The sequence below is a fragment of the Pangasianodon hypophthalmus genome, chromosome 25 (genome assembly GCF_027358585.1).
Source record: "Pangasianodon hypophthalmus isolate fPanHyp1 chromosome 25, fPanHyp1.pri, whole genome shotgun sequence".
Taxonomy (NCBI): domain Eukaryota; kingdom Metazoa; phylum Chordata; class Actinopteri; order Siluriformes; family Pangasiidae; genus Pangasianodon; species Pangasianodon hypophthalmus.
The window spans coordinates 6,652,402-6,672,614 of NC_069734.1; the positions used below are offsets into that span (position 1 = coordinate 6,652,402).

Below are 20,213 nucleotides of genomic sequence, written 5' to 3' on the forward strand. Positions count from 1 at the left end.
CAAAACCTTATGGCTCATAAATATTTAAAAATTGTCAATTGGAACTTTACACTTCCAATGTCTAAAAAATTTTAAAACATTTCCATGATCTTGTGTAATAGACTATTTGGCCAAAAGTTTGTGGACACCTGACCATCATACCCATATGTGCTTGTTGAACATCCCATTCCAGATTTAGTCCCCCTCTGCTGTTGTAATAACCGCCACTCTTCTGGGAAGGCTTTCCACTAGATTTTGGAGCGTGGCTGTGGGGATTTCCCCAGGCTACGAGGCCTGGGCTGCAGTCTGTGTCCCAGTTCATCCCAAAGGTGTTCAGTGGGGTTGAGGTCAGGGCTCTGTGCAGGACACTAGAGTTCTTCCACACCAACCTTAGCAAACGCTGTGTTCATGGAGCTTGCTTTGTGCACAGGGGTATTGTCAAGCTGGAACAGGTTTGGGTCTCTTAGTTCCAGTGAAGGGAAATTGTATGCTACAGCAAACAAAGACATTCCAAATACTTACATGCTTCCAACTTTATGACCGCAGTTTGGGGAAGAACCACACATGGGTGTGAGGGTCCGATGTCTACAAACTTTTGGCAAATTTGCAAATCACAAAGACCTCTCATATTAATAAGCTAGATACCAGTTTCGTTGCAACCTTCATGATACTGAGCTGTGGCAAAGAATTATACAATAATTAATTTTGCAGCATTTGGTGTTAATCCTTATCCAGTATTACTTACAGACATACTTCTTAGTCTCTATCAAAAAAAAAAAAAACATCCTCATGCAAATAAACCAGGGTATAAGAAACCCCTTAAGCTACTGCCTTGTTAGAGGGGATTAACAGCCCTGGCCCTGTGTGTTTGTGTACCTGTCCTCACATACTCACACACACACTACCAACTTGTAGTAATGTGCTGCATTGGTGTAGTGCTGTGGCATTTCTCTCCCTGCACAGCCTGGCTCTGAACTGTCATATGGGAAGTGAGAGGGTGGTATTGATCGTGCGCTCACACTTGTCCAATTTCGACACAGTCTGTTTGGCAAAGAGATGGTTGCCATAACGACTCCCCGGCTGGTTGCCTTCCTTTGTCAGCTGCCCAGAAGTGGCTTGCTGCGTTTGGGGGAAACTGCCTGTAACTTTCAAAGATGGGCTGCAGTCTAACAAAGCAGTCTAATTGCAGTCATTCAGAGCCGGCAGCAGAGTTAACTGCATTCACTGCTGTCTAAAATGATCAGTTTCTTTCTACATTACCGTCTCCCACATCGATCATTCTACGCTGCCTCTGGGAATCCAGCTATTGTGGATCTGCTAGTGGAGATCTTATGTTTCAAGACTTTATATGGAGTTTTTCCTCTGTTCTTCTCTTAATGTTTTATTTCATATTTGCTTTTTGGGTACTGTTCAGCTTGGATCAGGGTGTAGGAAGAGTTTTAGCTTAAATGTTAAATCTAAGATGCATTTACACCGACATGATCTCATGAAAAATTCATGCAAATTCAAATAAACAAAAAGCGATGATTGTATTTCATTCAATTTTATGCGAATAAAAGATATAAAGACTGATGCATCATAACATCTTATATGAATTGAGCTTTGCGAATTGTTAAAATTTTCAAGTTCGAGACCATGTTGAGCTCAGGATTGAACTTATGAAGTGCTTTATAATTTCAGAGTTTTTTGCGAAAACTATGTATGAAATGGGACAATATTAAATTTCACAATGTTGCGGTACAAAATATTTGGGACTTTATTTCAGAAAACAAATACATGTATGGAATAAAACACTTCGGGTCATGCTGTTATAACCACATGAAGGTGTGATTTGTTACCACCCTGCAGCTGATTAATTTCCGATAACAGCAATTCACAAAGTGATTCCTCTTATACTACAGCAGTTTGCCAACAATTACTTTTTTATTAATTAAAGAAAAACACATCCTACTTTTTTATCCATTTATACTTACATTTATTGTTGTGGACTGTCCATAACATTACACGTTAGTTCCTGTTATCACTTATGTTATAGCAGCTATAAACAATCATTCCTTACTAGCTTCTCTTTTTCTCTCTTCAATTTAATAAGACAAAAAAAAACACAGCTTATCATGTTACAGAGAATTTGAAAAGTCCACTGTCTTGACATTCCTGTGGCAGAAAACATTCTGCCAGTTACAAAGCACTGACACTGGAGACTCCTTCCATAAATGTTAAATAAACGTCTCCTCACAGAAAGCTTCACTGTATCAACAATTTTATGGTTTTCTTTGTGTAACATATTTTATAATCCATTTATTATTAGATTATGTGGAGTGTGCGCCATACAATGGTTAAAGGTGCATTAGGTAGGATTTCTCAAAAGTTGTCAAGATTATGTCTCTATTGTATAAGTAGGTGGGGATGATTTTCGCTCCGCTCCCTCCTCCCACCCATGAACACAAAGTGGTGGTTCAACTAGATTTAACATGCTAACTAGAGTTAACATTAGCAAGGGTTGTCACAACATCATTTTAAAGTGCACTCTATAACACCATAAACAAAAATCATAATGATTTATGGTCACAAGTGCACTCATTGTCCTTTTTTCTTTTTAATAATCTCTTATGAGAACTTATGAGGCGTGAAGGGAATGTGAGGGATTGTCTATAAAATGACTGGCAGAATGGGCATGTAAACACACACATGCATTCTGGACAGTAAGGCAGTTATCCAAAGAAGTTTTTCAGCCACCTAATACTTTTCTTCTAATGTCACGGCTTAACCCATTGTTTTTTGTTTTTTTTTATCACATTCTACATACACAATATGGCCAAAAGTTTGTGGACACCTGACCATCACACCCATATGTGGGTCTTCCCCAAACTGTTGCCACAAAGTTGGAAGCAGATAATTCTATTGGAAGTCTCTGTATGCTGTAGCATTACAATTTTATCTTCACTGGAACTAAGAGGCACAAACATGTTCCAGCGTGACAATGCCCCTGTGCACAAACCAAGCTCCGTGAAGCCATGGCTTGCCAAGGTTGGTGTGGAGGAATTCGAGTGGCCTGCACAGAGTCCTTACCTCAACCCCACCGAACACCTTCGGGATGAATTGGAATGCTGACTGCACCCCTTCTTGTCTTGTCTTCTTGTCTGACATCAGTGCCTGACCTCACTAATGCTCTTGTGGCTGAATGAGCACAAATCCCCACAGCCACGCTCCAACATCTAGTGGAAAGCCTTCCCAGAAGAGTGGCGGTTATTACAACAGCAAAGGGGGACTAAATCTGAAATGGGATATTGGGATATATATGAATGTGATGGTCACGTGTCCACTTTTGGCCATATAGTGTATTGTTACAGCTTATTCATATTATTAGTTATTAGTTAAACTGCATTTCCAGTGCATTTATGAATGCTTCCACAAAGGTTGTGTTTGGATGCTGTGTTTTACTCTTTCCAGTGAAAGTGGTTGTTCTGGATTTGGTAGTTTTAGTATTATATGCAATCACCTTAAAATAAACATAAGCAAACTAACTAGGATTGTTTAAGGATTTATGTTGTGAAGAGCAGTGAGCTGTCAGGATGGTAGATGACTCATGAAGCGGATTGATGGATAAGCCTTAAATTGAGACAAAATAAGGAAGGTGGATAATTAGAGTTATTAAATTTGCACATGGAGAACATGAGCTGTGGAAATAAAGCAGACAGCAGGACATAAATAGACTACAACTGAAGGAGAAGAAGAGCAAAAGAGGTGCACAGTTACAAAAGCAAACAGCATGTCATTTTTTCTCCATGTTCTGAAACCTGTTCTGTACCGGTTTGTGAGTGGAGGGCGGAGTCGGGGGCAATGATTGGGTCAGCAGGGCGTGCACCTGTGGGTAGTTTGTACTAATAAGTGTTCTGTGATGCAAAGGAGGTGATAAAAGCAGGGAGTGACAGACACGAGGAGAGAGAACTGAACTGTGTGTGTGTGTGTGTGTGTGTGTGTGTGTGTGTGTGTGTGTGTGTGTGTGTGTGTGTGTGTGTGTGTGTGTGTTCATGCTGGTGTGTGTCTCCAGGTGAGACTGCAAAGTAGAATGTGCTGAAAAGCGCTTCCAGAAAAAAGGAATAAAAATCCCTTTTGAGTTGTCCCATCCCTGCCTCCCGTTTCCTCATTCCGACTCAAACACAAGAGAGTGCCACAATGGGTTTGGGAAATTTTGTGACTTCAGTGCTGAAAGTAAGTACAGAAGATTAAAGCAGATTAAGAAAAGCAGTATACACTTTTAAAAAAAAAGTTAAATCTAGACCCCTTAAAGTTTCTTCAGTTTGTTCCTCTGGGGGAACCTTTCAAGATTTTAACCTTTGTATATATACAAAGGTGTTTCTTTTCAGAGAGGGATCAGGTTGAACCTCTTTAAGAAGCAGGAACTCTCCAAAGAACCCATATTTTATACTCCATTAAAAGGAGTCATGTGATCATGTGACCTTGTCAATGTGGTGATACAGATGCGACCGGTCCAAATGCAGACAGGAAGTTCCCTACACCAAAAGCATAACAAGGTGAGACATAAGAGTTTGCTAACTTTAATCTTAATGCTATAAATCTGACAGAAATTGAACCCACTTCCATTAATATTACATTGTTATATGTAAACAGTAATTTTTACATTAGTTCTTTATAAAAATGGTTGGCAGTGTGTTCTAGGTATTTTGGGAAAGTTAATCAAATTAACCAATGATACAGCTTGTTAAACAAAATGGAATAATAATATTGATGAATGAGCTGCACATTTTCTATACCTCAGAGTATACCATATGAATGTCTTTGATCAATTCCAGATCACCAAATACAGACAGGGAAAAATGTTTTGGCAGAGGGAACGCTTAGTAGCTGGGCATGTCTTCACTGATTAAAGTCTTAGAAAATAGGGTTCTTCAAGGGTTCATTGAGGGTTCATTGGAAAATTAAAGGTTGTTAGTCTTCCAGATTCTACTTGAAACCTATTCTGATATAAAAACACTGTTACATAGAACCCCTTAGGAGACTAAGAACCCTTAATTGTCCAATGCACTCTTGAAGAACACTTGAACAACCATTTTTCAAGAGTATTCTAAGAGTTCTTAGTCTCTTAAGGGTTTCCAAGTAGAATCCCTTTTCCTACATAGAACCTTTATAGGTTTCCGAGCGACAATCTTTAAGAGGTCTATGTAAAAACCCTACAAAAGTATTTTTATATCAGAAGGGATTCCAAGAAGGACTCCTAAGGGTTTGGCGGTTGTCGCTCTGGAGGAACCGGTTAAGGGTTATAAATTTTGTATGGGTGTATGATGCTTCTGTCTGTACTTCTGTTATGATTAGACATCAGAGAGCCCAGATTTCACTGAGGTTATTTGAAATATAGCCTATTTGAGTTATTATTAGATAGCTTGTTAAGTTTAACAATAATCATAACAAGCAATAAATAGGTTCTACCCTGTAGCTCTGTTTTGCTTCAAGCGATGATTTCCTTCTCTCCTAAAGCCCGGGGAAGGAGGGGGAGAGAGAGAGAGAGAGAGAGAGAGCGCACTCCACCCTCCAACCCCTCCTCGGCACTGCTCCCAGCATCCTCTTTTCTCTGCTTCTCTCTCTTTCTCTCTGAAGCTCAAACTGATATTGGGATAAACGCACATCTGGCGGTTCTGTCCTCATCACTAACATCAGCACAGCGCGGCCCGGGGTCCAGCATGTCGGTGTCGAAGAAGCACGAGATCTTCTTTTGAGCGACCGCTTTATTTGTGCCGCGCGCCCGTCTCGCCTTTAGTCCAACCGAGAAAGATGGCCGCCGCCGCCAAGCTGCTGACCAGCGCGGGCCTGCTGCTGGCGTTCGGCTCACTCTGCCTCCTCGCCATGGCCATCTGCACCGACTACTGGTACGAGACGGACGCGCGGCGGCACCGCGAGCGCTGCAAGAGCTACGCTAGCAACCGCAACGACCCGGGCTACATCTCCATCTCGAACCGCAACCTGCCTCTCCGGATGCCGCCGGAAACCGGTGCTGGAGAGCTGAGCAGAGAGAAGCGGCACCTCGCTGCCCCGCTGGCGGCTATGGAGTCGCACTGCAGCCGCCGGTTCAATTCCACTGTATCGGGTCTGTGGAGGAAGTGTTACCGCGACGGCTTCGACCTGGAGACGGACGAGCTCATCTACAGAGGTGAGGCTTTCACTGAGCTGCCGGTTTTTCTGTGCAAAAATCACCAGCTTGGAGCGTTAAGCGCGTCCTGTGTGCAGAAATAGAGAAACTTCACAAAGCTGGAGCTTTTGTGTTGCATGGTGTCTTTACTATTGTTAGAAAATACAAAGGGTTTTTAAATGATGTTAAAAAAAATCAGCCAGAGGAATGTTGCAGCTCACCACCAGTGTTCATTCATTCATTCATACATCCAGGCCGTAATTTCCTGTGTTTTGGAAATGTTTGCACTTCTCCTAAACATCCTGCTATCATATAGCTCAGTCAGACTGATTTTGAGAGCTTTAGTAAGATTACATTTTACTGCATTTGATCAATGTCTTATGCAATGACAGGAAAGTCAGTGGCGTTTGAATCCTCTGTCCATGGTGCTGAATCGTAACTGAGCTCTTCACTGTTGAGGTGTAGTAAACAGTACACATCCATGGGGGAAAAAAACCTTCAGCACTTCCGTTGTGCAGGGTGCATTTGCATCAGCTAGAAATCCGCCATGATATAATGAATTATAATAGGTTTAATGTGCAGACGGGGTGTATGAGAAGCAAAGAGTGAATTATTTATAAGCCCACAGGCAGGAGAGATCGGCGGGTTGGGGGATACAAGCGAACAGGGGCTACACAGCTTCCAACCAGGCCTTATGCAGAAAGGTGGTTTTACCAGGCTGGAATATAGCTTAGTAAAGCCAGAATTGCAATTTAAATTCCAGCAAGAACTGTGAATATTACAGACAACAAAAGCATCCAAGAATGTTATATAAGAAAACAAGGTTCTCTTGCCTTTTTTAAAACTACATTTACAGAGCAATAATAATTATAATTATACATGTTTGTCATTTCATGCAAACCTGCCCACATTGCTTTTGTTAGTTGACACAAATCTTTATCCTTCGGTCAACATTTTTGCCCCTGCCTTTGCACAAGTTCTATTGCATCTTGGCTGCCTGACCACTTGACTTCATATTCATCAATAATTTGTTCATTGGATTTCCCTTGTGCATTTAAGTGGCTGTATAGGTGCCATGAATGATAAAGCAGTGATGAAGCACTCTGCCTGTCCAGAACATCTGAAAGAGAGCCAGCATCCAGGATTACATTTCTGTCTGCTTTATGTCTCAGACTACATTTGTTTTTCTCACTCACTCCATGTCCATGACCTATTTGGCTTTGACTTTAAAACATGTTAGTTAAGGTGTCTGGGTCAATTTTACACTGATATTTGCTGTTTTTCATGTCTGAAATGATATTCAATTGCTTGTGCAGATGGTGAGAAAAATGAGTCTAATGAATCTGTGATATCAGATTATATCATTAGTGTCAGAGTTAATATGTGCAGTTTATAAGTGTACTTCTTTAATCAGTAAGCTTTGCCCTCTTAATGAACAATTATGTGGGGAGTGTTTAAAATAGCATGACAGTGATGAAGGTGATAATGGTTTTTACTTTTTCCAAAATGGGAATCACCTCAGACAGGTATTTGACTTGCTGAATTGTACAGACAACTCCACAAGAAAACAGGCAAAAATGATTGCATATAATAAATTTTATTCACGATAATAAAAAAAAAAAATAGAAGCTCCTTGCCTTTACTCTAACAAAAGCATTTTCATAAAAATATTCTTTAAAAAATATAATTTTCTCTTAAACCATATGTGGGAAAATTATTCACACCCCTGAATTTACCTTGAAATATTCTGTTTGAAGGAGTGGTATTGATCCATCTACAAACTTGTTAGATTTTATGGGCTCAAGTGCTTTTATTTGCTCCAGATGAGGCTTCATAAAATATTAATTTGGTTAATAATTTTGAAACCAGAGTTTTGCATAGAAAATGCATTACTTAATAAAACTGTGAAACTTTTTAAAATATTGGCTTTTAAGCTAAAATGATCAATCATTCTGTGTGTTATTCAGTTTTGACTATTGTCATTAAGGGTGCCAAATTGTTGGAGTCAACAATTTATTTATGTCAATATAAGTTTAATAGAGGGTTAACACTGTTATAACACTAAGATAATTCATGATTTTTTATTATTTGGTACATGTTGGACTATGTTCCTTTTATGATTATCTGTGCTTTATTTATGAGTATTATACATAGATATGTCAGGTCAGGTGGCATTACGGCACAGAAGGCCCTCCTTGATTTATTATAAGTTATTTTCAAACCCTAAACAAGTAGTTTTAGGCCCTAACTTCCTTTAAACTGCATAAAAAGAAGGTAGGTTAATGATAGCATGGGTCATTTACCTCTCCCCTTGTCCTTCTTTCTATATTGACCCTTAATTCACATTGCCTTGTTCACTGTATGTTATAAAAAGTAATATACTATGCTAATCATTCATTTGAACCTGTATTCAAGTGAACCCTATATAAATCCTATCCGGCCTTTGAAGTTTGATATTCCTAATGTAACAGAAGCTAGATGCTAGCAACCTCTTCTAATCAAACTTAATCTGCATATGTGCTGTGTTTGCCCTTTATACATGTGCTGATGCTGCATTTCCACACACAATAAAACAACCAGTTACAGCCAAGCAAAACAACTCAGTCGTGCGAACCAGGCTATTATCTTCCACAGCAGGCTCTGGCAATATGCAGCCACTGATAGAGAATTGAACTTCTGCTCTGGAACTGATGGCTTCGACTCCGCTTGACTGAGAATAAACTCGATGTCTGTTTACAGCTTGTGTTTATAAGGGATTTTGGAGTAGCAGCGCTGATGTTAGAGTTCTAAATCATTTAAAGTAATGACGTAAGCTGATCTACATATATAAACCTAGAATAAGAGTTTTGTTCTCACTTATTTCTGGTGTGAATTTGCTGAGCAAGGTGGTGAGAATGTCTGTTTTTTCTGTTCATAGGATATTAGTTTTGTTCACCTACCTGTAAGTGGCTATGCATCATACATAGTGATGTATTTTCTGGGGTTCTTCAATGGCAATAGATTGGTAATCAATAAACTTATTCCTGTTTAAAGAGAAGTGGTAAGAAAAAACCTTTACATTATATGTGTTATACATATAAAGCAGGCTGTTAAAAATATAAAATATATTTTAAAGCTGCCTAGATGCAGATAAGTCCAAAAGGACAGTAACAAACGACACAATTATATGGAACTAAAGGTTTGTTTAGTGATAATTTTTTTTGTTTTACTTTATTTGTAAGCATTTTCACCAACATTTCAGTTATTCTATAGCTTTATAAGACAATTCTTCACTATCTTCAGTTCTATTCTGTTGTAATACTTAAGGCAGTAGATCTGAATAATCCAGGCTCTCTTAAGTTTACCATTACCGTTACAGGACCAACATGTACCAAATGCTTGTTAAATTTAAGCTTAGCTATAGCTAGTCCTTAATGAATTAGTATTGTAGTACTGTATAATAATGAGGCAGGACTACTGAAAGTATGAATTTTTCAGTAAACTGTAACATCTACTTCATTATATTTTAATCTGATTAACTTCCACTTTCATTACTTATTGCAAAATTAATAATTCCCTGCCAGCAAATTCTAATTTTGAGACTAAAACTTAGATAATTTTTCAGCTCTTCAGATGTGAGATTTGACTCCCAATGTTCATCTCAAAGAGCTGATTCATGGGACTGACTTGTTCGTGAATGACATTTTACTACTTTTTTACCTCAAGAGAGAAAACACCAAGTGACTGTTAAGAAAGTGGTTAAAATACTTCTTAGGAAAGGAATAAAACACACTGGGCCATGTTGCTTTGGGAAAACAATGCAAGATGGAGTGGTGTGGTATGGCTTGATGTGAAGTGGATTTATTTATTTATTAATGAACTATATGCAGTGATTTTTAACCATTTATAGTTACAGTTCATTTATGGAATGCTGGCAAGACAAGCTAGTCCCTGTTATCACTTATAACAAAAATAAACAACTTCTCTTGTTTTCTCTCTCATCAAGTTAAAAAGGCAAGAAAATGCAACTTGTCTTGTTACAAAGGAACCAGAAAGTGCAAAGCTGTCTGTCCTAAAGACTCTCCCATGGTGAAATATTTACTATTACAAAGCACTGACACCCATTACTTCAATAAATGTTAAAAAAAAACATTTCATTACCGAAATCTTCACGACATCAACAATTATACTTTAAATAATTGTTGATGTCGTGAAGATTTCGGTAATGAGATTTGATCTTTTTATTATTAGATTATGAGGACTGCCTGCTATACAAGTCCCTGTGAATGAGCTGTTAGTATAGAAACAATAATGTAGCACAATGAACACATTAATATAAAGCTGTGATTTGAATTACACCCATAACTATTGTCAGAGCCGCTGTTAGAGAAAAGTAATTGACACCTTCAAATTCAAGAATTCAACACCTCTGTGGTAAAAAAAAATTATTTTAGTCTATTCATCTTTGTCTGCATTTTTTAATAACTGTGTTAATTATTTCAAAATGTTAACTATCTATATTCAGATGAGAAAACAATTTAGCTATATTTTGATAGCTAACTTTTTTCAACGACACAGTTGGCTGACAAATTACATTAATGTGTGTGCTCACTAGGCAAGTGGCATATGTTGAACATAAAGAAAATGGCAAACGTTTTGTACTTTTTTGTTCAAAGATTGCGAGAAAGCTTTTTGATCATGCGTAAAACATGTAAAGTAATAGGTAAAGATCTTTTTTTCTCTATTTTTGATACCCAAGTACTTTTGCTACTTGCATGTATCAGATAATTTATTACTTGTTTTTTTCTCATGGGCTATTTTAACTTACTCAGTAATTTCCCAGTAATACTTTTTTACTTCTTTTACTTCTATTGACATATGACTGTTGTGGTACAGAGTATACATTATATAACACTGATGTATGGTACTGGTTTATTCCCCATAATGCAGAACAGACTCAGGGTTGAGATCCGCATCCAGTAATGTATGATAGTGACTAATTGGTATGAATTTCTCACCTGCTTGCTTCTAACCCCCTGTATCACAGCTGGCTGTTCGACTGGCACATCCCCCATCATCTCTCTCTCTCTCTCTCTCTCTCTCATACATACATACATACATACATACATACACCAATCAGCCATAACATTAGAACCGCCTACCTAATATTGTGTAGGTCCTCCTTGTGCCAAAACAGCTCTGACCCATCGAGGCATGGACTCCACAAGACCTCTGAATGTGTGCTGTGGTATCTGGCACCAAGACATTAGCAACAGATCCTTTAAGTCCTGTAAGTTGCAAGGTGGGGTCTCCATGGATTGGACTTGTTTTTCCAGCACATCCCACAGAAGCTTGATCGGATTGAGATCTGGGGAATTTGGAGGCCAAGTCAACACCTTCAACTCTTTGTCATGTTCCTCAAACCATTCCTATACAATTTCTGCAGTGTGGCAGGGCGCATTATCCTGCTGAAAGAGGCCACTGCCATTAGGGAATACTGTTGCAATGAAGGGTGTACTTGGTCTGCAACAATGTTTATGTAGGTGGTACGTGTCAAAGTAACATCCAGATGAATGCCAGGACCCAAGGTTTCCCAGCAGAACATTGCCCAGACCATCACACTGCCACTGTCCACATGATGTAAAAGAAAATGTGATTCATCAGACCAGGCCACCTTCTTCCATTACTCCATGGTCCAGTTCTGATGCTCACGTGCCCATTGTAGGCCCTTTCGGCAGTAGACAGGGATCAGCATGGGTACTCTGACCAGACTGCGGCTACGCAACCCCATACGCGGCAAGCTGTGATGCACTGTGTGTTCTGACACCTTTCTATCATAGCCAGCTTTAACTTTTCAGCAGTTGGTGCTACAGTAGCTCTTCTGTGGGATCGGACCAGACGGGCTAGCCTTAGCTCCCCATGCACATCAGTGAGCCTTAGGCGCCCATGACCCTGTCGCCGGTTCACAGGTTGTCCTTCCTTGGACCACTTTTGGTAGGTACTAACCACTGCATACCGCAAACACCCCACAAAACCTGCTGTTTTGGAGATGCTCTGACCCAGTCGTCTAGCCATCACAATTTGTCCCTTGTCAAAGTCACTCAGTTCCTTACGCTTGCCCATTTTGTCTGCTTCCAACACATCGACTTTGAGAACTGACTGCTCACTTGCTGCCTAATAAATCCCACTCTTTGACAGATGCCACTGTAATGAGATAATCAATGTTATTCTGAGTTATTGTGTTTTAGTCTTCCTGAACTCATTTCCATCATATGATGCAAAGTGACAGTTTAAGTTTTGCATAGAAAATGTAAAATTACTGCCAGGTTATTTCAATCTGGTATAACTTTTAACAATCAATCTTGAGTCCATATATTTTTCACTTCACTGTATTTAATATGCTATGGTTAAATATTCAATATGATATTGAAACTGTTTTCCAACGTGACTTGCAGTATTGTTTTACATCCACTAAATATTGCAACATTTGGCAAAAGTTTCTTTCTAGACTCTATCAATAATTAATGTCTGACACTTCTTATCACATTATTCATTTACCCATGTCACACATCGTTATATAAATCATCATCACGGCAAAATATCAATATAGTTTTCACACCGCTCACATTATATTTACACTCCATTTTACAGTCTATCACATCTTCCCAGCAAATGGGAATGCATAAACTTAGCTTAATTCTTAAGACTTCTTAAGTCTATCTTAATTTATACCACAGTGCTGTTGAATTCATGATTCTGATTGGCCATAAGGTACTGATTAACAGCAGCTCTAACAGTAGAGCTAACTGTAATTCAAATCACAGGTTTATATTAATGCACTTGTTCTAACATCATTTCTATAGTGACAACTTACACAGGGACTTGCATGACTACATAAATGGATTAAAAACCATGTAATTGTTGACGTTTTCTCTAAGTTGATGTTTATTTACCATTTTTTTTGGCTTTTTTTTTTAAGCATTTTTTTTAGTGTCAGCGCTTTCTAACAGTCAGAGGTAATGTTTTCAAATATGGGAAATTCTTCAGGACAGAGGACTTTTCACTGTTTCTCAGTAACATGACAAATTGCACATTTTCGTCTAGAGGCTAGTGAGGGAACGACTCTTTATAGCTGCTATAAGATAACATGGTTACAGGAACTATCTTCCTTCACAGATGTTCCACAGTGTTAGACATAACTACTGTATAAATGGATAAAAAAGTATGACGTCATTCTTTAATAAATAGAAAATTGTTAGCATCTGCAAATCGTTGTGATATAAGAGGAATAAAACATTTCAGGACATACTGTTATTTGGAAAATAATCAATTTTGGGGTGGCAGTCATGCAAGCATCACACCACCCTGTCATTGATTGTTTTCCTATTATAGTACACTCATAAATGTTTTATTCCTAAATGACTTAAATAAATAATTAAAATCCCATCCCCTGCTCACCCCCTCATAATTATTATACGTTTTGGGTGTACTCCTGAAACTTTATGGGATTTTCACAGAAATAAAATAGGACACATTCAAACACTGTCTTCCTGAATGCAGATTTTCAGAACAGGGCAGTTCATGCTCTCCTCCGACCGAATTCAACTTCTCTACAATGCTGCATGTGCGACAGTAGCTGGCTTTATATGTGTTAACCCTCACCCTTACAGATTACTAGGTGAAGAAATAGCTAGCAGTGGAAATTTGATAAGACTAAACAGGACAAAACTATAAAAATCCTGCAACTGAGAGGATCCAAAATCAGCTCCGAGGACTGAAAAAAGGTTGGAGGCAGTTACACTGGCATAATAATGGCAATGGTAATTAATGTAGGAACATCTGTGAAATCTAACATGTTAAATCGTGTTGGAATAAATTAGCTTTTTTTAATCTTCTTAATTTTGTCCTAAGGGTGTGCCAGTTTTTGCACTCAGCAGTATAATCCAACATTCTTCCATCAAGAAACATTTCTGGCTTGCTCTGGCTTGCTCTGGCTTGTTTATTCTTAAAAGTATGGTACAAATAAAATTGAATTGAATTGAAATTTCCAAAATGTATGACCCTACCTTTATTTATTTCACATCACTGACATATACATTCACCATCCACTTTATTAGAAACACCTGTACACCTGCACATTCATACAGTTTTCTAATCAGTCAATCATATCAAGAGGTCAAGAGCTTCAGTTAATGTTACATCAAATGTCAGTATTGGGAAAAATGTGATCTCTGTGAATTTAACCATGGCATGGTTTTTGGGACCACATGGGCTGGTTTGAGTATTTCACACAAAACAGGCTCTAGAGTTTACATAGAATGGTGCAAAAAACAAAAAAACTTTTAGTGATTGAGTGAACTATTGAGTGAGCAATAGTTCTGTGGGTGGAAATGCCTTGGTGATAAGAGAGGTCAGAGGAAAATGCCCAGATTGGTTCGAGCTGCCAGGAAGGATATAGTCATATAATCACTCTTTACAACCATGGTGAGCAGAAAAGCATCTCAGCATGCACAAAACATTGAACCTTGAGGTGGTTGAACTACAACAGCAGAAGACTACATCAGGTTCCACTGTCAGCCAAGAACAAGAATCTGAGGCTATCATGAGCACAGACTCATCAAAACTGGACAGTTGAAGATTAGGAAAAAGACCAGGTGATTTTTTTTTTATTCCTAAGTTATTTATTTAATTTTATTTATTTTATTCCTAAGTTATTTATTCCTAAGCTGACAGGAGTGGAACCCAGTATGGTCTTCTGCTGTTGTAGCTCATCCACCTCAAGGTTTGATGTTATGTGAATGCTGAGATGTTTTTCAGCTCACGACAGTAGTAAGGAGTGATTATATCCTTCCTGGTAGCTTGAACCAATCTGGCCATTTTTCTCTGACCTCTCTTATCAACAAGGTGTTTCCACTCACAGAACTGTCTGTATAAACAATTTTCCTTCATTCTCCTGTTTGATGTGAACATTAACTGAAGCTCTTGACCTGTATCTGCATGATCTTTTGCATTGTGCTGCTGCTACATGATTAGCTGATTGGATAACTGCATAAATGAGCAGGTGTACAGGTGTTCCTATTAAAGTGGGTGATGAGTGTAGAAGAAATATTTTTAATTAAGTGTTTTTAAGCATGTTCTGAACTAGAAATATTACTATATCTTGTAGAATAACTTAGGAATTGCCTAATTACTAATTAGGTGTTAAAATTACTTATTAAGCCTCATTAGGTTATTAAGGCTTGGTTTAAATGTCATGATGTCAAATATTGGAGGGATTGTCATTGTATAAAAGAATAAAAGATGCTATAGTTTTAGGAGGAATTTTTTGGGGGGGGAAACATTTAATTTTGGAAAAAGGCAAAAGTTTTTCACTCACTGCTGAAGCTGTAAATATTTTTGTTATATTTTTATTTTTATTAAAATATATATTGAAGGAATTGTTAAAATAAAGATTAATATTTGACACTTTTTTGCAAAATATGTGCATTTCTAAAATTCTAAACTGTTCTTATTCTTTTAGTTTAATTTATGATCATGTGTTTATCCTTTTTCTCACTAATTTGCCCCTGCAGGTGTGATTCAGAGATGCACTCCAGTGACATATCACTACACCTCCTCCATCCTGCCCCGAAATCTACCAGTCAACATCACTAAAACCATCCGGCAGGATGAGTGGCATGCTCTGCGTAAGTCTTAAACAACTCTCACAGTGATCTGATGCTCCAGACCATACGTTTTTTTTTCTTTCAACTTTAACCCAAAGTATAACTTGTATACTCATATTACTGTACAAATTATACAAAGAGCCAGTGTATTATTTTTTAATTTTGCAGTGACTATTTTAGGTGGCTATATAATAACCGCTGATATAGTGGTACTTTCTTATATACATACAGTGAGAGGTTAAGTGAATTGTGTGTGTGTGTGTGTGTGTGTGTGTGTGTAGATCTGCGCAGGATGACTGCAGGCTTTGTGGGCATGGCTGTCTCCATCATCCTCTTTGGGTGGATCATCGGGGTGCTGGGCTGCTGCCAGCAGCACGACCTCATGCAGTATGTAGCTGGCCTACTCTTCCTCATGGGAGGTAAGTGTGTGTGTGTGTGGGTAGGTGTGTGTGTGTGTGTGTGTGTGAGAGAGAGAGAGAGATGTTGAATGTTGGGTTTATTGCAGTATTTTTTTTGTTGGATATTTTTTTTTTTAGAGACAACTGTGACCTGGGACTATTTAAAATTCACCGCTTTGATTGTGTCGCCATCTAGTGGTGATATTATGGCACTTAATTTAGCTTGTCTAGTTTGTACATCAGTTAAGTGTTTGCTTATGAAATTACCTCTGAGTATTGTAAGTTAGTATATAACATATATAAGGGTCAGTGTTTCAGTACTTTTCCATGTTTCCATGTTCTCCCTGTGTACATATGGTTTTCCTCTTGGTCCACTGGTTTCCTCCCATCTCCCAAAAACATTCTGGTATGTGGATTGGGTACGCTAAATTGTCCCTATGTGTGAATGAGCCTGTGAATGCGTGTGTGCATGGTGCCCTGGTACCCCATCCAGGGTTCCAGCCTCATGCCCAGTGTCCACTCCGGATGTACCACAACCCTGACCAGGATAAAGCAGTTAATGAAGATGAATGATGTAATGAAGAGCTGCATATTAGCTTTCCTATCTGGTAGTTCACTGGTATGCCTGTAGCTCATGGGTGGGAGTAACTGAAGGCACACAGTGATGACTCATGATGATGGAGGAGAACCTTGTGCTTGGATCCAGAAACATGAAATCATGTTCACGCCCATGTCAGAACTAATCTGCTGTAAGTACAGTGTTCAGGTTGTTCCCCATCTATCTGTTCTGACCTCTCTTTCGTTCCTCCTCCTGCCAGGAACCTGCTGTATCATCTCCCTGTGCACCTGTGTGGCGGGAATCAACTTTGAGCTGTCACGGTATCCTCAGTACTTGTACGGCCTTCCCGAGGACATCAGTCACGGATACGGCTGGTCCATGTTCTGTGCCTGGGGTGGTCTGGGTCTTACGTTACTGGCTGGCTTCCTGTGCACACTCGCACCATCCCTAAGCAGCCCCTCAACCCATACAACCGTCCACAAACCAAGGCATGAGAATGGCACTGTGTGAGAAACTTTCCCACAAATTTTACACAACATCAGCACAGGATGCTGGTCTGGTCATCATCACACACACTCAGACTGCTGAAATCACTCCACTATCCAGTTTAACACCTCTCCTCAGCATCAGGACATGAGTGCTGGAGGTAGCTGGATAATAATATTCGTCTCCTGCATGGCAGCTAGTGACGTGTAACTGTACACAATAAATTAGATTGAGCTCTCACTGTCACTCCTCAAGCACACTAAATAAGACACAGTCAGGATAGTTTCAGCATAGAAAATGTAGACAACCAGACACATACACACACACACACACACAATATACACATATAGACCATTCCAACTAAACATTCCGCCATCCCAAACCTAAACTGAAAAAGATGTCCAAAAGGCGATTTTTCTATTTCTTTATGAACATACATCTTAAAATGGTGCTCTCTGTTCTCAATACCACATGCACAAACATTTAAAGAAGTCAGGACTAGCAGGGACAAACACCATCTTGAAGCCATGTTTTTTTTATCTCTGAGTAGACTGTATTGCATTTTTTGCTTTTGACCTTTCGAGATTTAAATCCTGATCAGGACTTGTATAAACACCACCATGGTCCGAGCTCTTTGTGCTCCATCAAAAGACTGACCTTGTAGCATTGGTAATTTCCTAAAGCCTCTATTGCAGCAGTACAAAAAAACTAGCCTGCCACAGCAGTTCCTGATTAGAGCTTTAAAAAGAGCTATATCAGCAAAAAAAAAATAAAGAAAATGCTACACTGGTATTCACTGAGCCGAAGGATCTGGACTTATCGCTGTAAAGACTGTGACATAAGGCTGAGGACTTTACTGAGAGGAGAACAGCCTTGAGACCGAGGAAAGGATGTGTGGAATTATGAGATAAAAGAAACATTAAAGGTTGGATTGATGCATTAGTGAAGTAAACTTTCTAGGGCCTCTAAAGTCTGTCTGTATAAATCCATTGTTTCTGTAGATTTCATCCCACTGTTTATATGAAATAAGGCTTGGCAAAGAACGGGGCTTAATTTTTTTCTTTGTTATCATGCTGACACTGGGCAACCTCACTGGTTTGAGGGATTGGAAACGTTTCAATCCTCAAGAGCACGCAGTATAAATAATTGAGCTGACTTTTATAACAATGCTTCTCTGAACATCACGTCTTGTAGAGCGGAATTGCTGTTGTGAGCTCACAACAGGAATCCTAATTATTTATGACCAATTATAAAACCAGAGAAATCACCTTTATAGTTGTTTTCTCTCCCACGGGGCTTTCGGATCTTCCCTATAAAAGCGTGAAGCCTAGGATCCAACTTGTACACAATCTGAAGTCTCATAAATAACACTGTTTAGATGAGTGGTGCATACAAAAGTGTCCTAATGCTATAGTAAAGGTACATTGTATACTGGTATGTAACATACTATAATGTTTACATTACCCAGACTACACCTTGGCCACAGTTGTCAGGGGTGGGCTATACAGCAAAAATGTTATAATGATATACAATATGTATAACAATTCTTACTAATGAAGTGCCTCCAAAAAAAAAGCCACATTTAAATTAATTAGTGTTATAAATGTCAGTGTTATAGTAGCAAATAAATTTAACTTACACCACAGCGCTGTTGAGTTCTTGATTCTTATAGGAGAGAAGGTGTTGATTAATTTTCAATAACAGCAACTCTGAGGGTAGTGCCAGCTGTAAATCAAACTACAGGTTTATATTAATGTGCTCATTTTAATACCCTATCATCTGAATCAGTTGTTGCTCTCATAAACATTAAAAAAAAAACTTGTGTAATTGTTGATATAGTGAAATTTTCTGTAGGGAGATACTTAGTTAGCATATTTGGAAGGAGTCTTCAGTGTCAGCATTTTTAACAGTCAGAGGTACAGCTGTAACTTGAAGTTTTCTGACACAGGAAAGTCTTCAGGACTGTGCAGTTTCTTGGTAACATGACAAGCTGCATTTGTTTCTTCCCAGCTAAAAAAAAACGAGGGGCTGGTGAGGGAATGAGTGTTTATAGCTGCTATAATGTAAGTGATAACAGGAACTAATATATTTTTCAGACACTCCACAACATTAAATGTAACTATAGACTATTAAAATGTATGAAGTATTGTTCTTTAATGGCAAATTACTGTGGTGTGAGAGAAATAAAACACTTCAGGAAATGTTGTTATGGAGGTCAACTTTCGGGTGAGAACAGTTGCGCTGCACCACCCTGTCAATGATTATCTTCCTTTAACAGCACACTCTGTCGTGTTTCATTCCTTACATAATTTACTGAAATATCAATTTCATATTGTATATAGTCCCTGCCCTACTTTTATTCCTCTGTAATGAACAGACTGGGGCTCACAGAGCTGTGCTGAATTCACAGCGAACAGGTTCTAGGTTGTAAGACGTCTCCAACAAAATTTTGATTCCAATCAGATCTAGACCTGCTTTTCTACATGCAGTGCACCGATTTGCACATCTTTTGATGTAGATATGGAATGCACTAAAGATGGAGATTACTATAGCACTACAAGTTTTAAAACCTGAGTACAGCACATTAATATTACTTTTCAGGATTGAATATGAGTTTAAAGTCACAGCTGCAGTTATTGCTCTGACTTGTTTAAGTGAAAAATCAATAGAAAATTGTCTAATAAGCAACTGATAAGAGACACATCAACTTCCTTAGCACACAAAATGTTGCGAGAGAGTGAAAAAGCACACCGTATGTGTTCAGAATCACCAAGCAGCTATAAATCAGAAATTTATACAATATCCGCCATTTATTTTGGCACCGGAAGTAGCACCATTTTCATTTTGTATGAACTGTTTCTAAGGGTTCATTTCATGAAGCACAGGAATCATTGTCTCGCATGACACTATTATGGTGAATTTATTTCAATGTATTGAGAGACTTGTGTCCATTTTTAATCTGATTTTTATTTTACAGGAAATAAAATGTAAATACTGTGTAA

General features: G+C 38.6%; 1 protein-coding gene across 1 annotated transcript; it reads left to right on the forward strand.

The window, feature by feature from the left end:
- Nucleotides 1–5,519: 5,519 nt before the first annotated feature.
- Nucleotides 5,520–20,213, forward strand: tmem276b (transmembrane protein 276b). The gene is made up of 4 exons (XM_026937410.3): nt 5,520–6,145; nt 15,676–15,789; nt 16,050–16,187; nt 16,985–20,213. The coding sequence occupies exons 1-4, from the start codon at nt 5,770–5,772 to the stop codon at nt 17,233–17,235; spliced, it is 879 nt and encodes a 292-aa protein (XP_026793211.1). The 5' UTR covers nt 5,520–5,769; the 3' UTR covers nt 17,236–20,213.

Coding starts and splice junctions, on each gene's coding strand:
- tmem276b (XM_026937410.3), top strand. CDS start 5,770: ATGGCCGCCGCCGCCAAGCTGCTGACCAGCGCGGGCCTGCTGCTGGCG. Junction 6,146..15,675: donor GGACGAGCTCATCTACAGAG/GTGAGGCTTTCA, acceptor TTGCCCCTGCAG/GTGTGATTCAGAGATGCACT. Junction 15,790..16,049: donor GGATGAGTGGCATGCTCTGC/GTAAGTCTTAAA, acceptor GTGTGTGTGTAG/ATCTGCGCAGGATGACTGCA.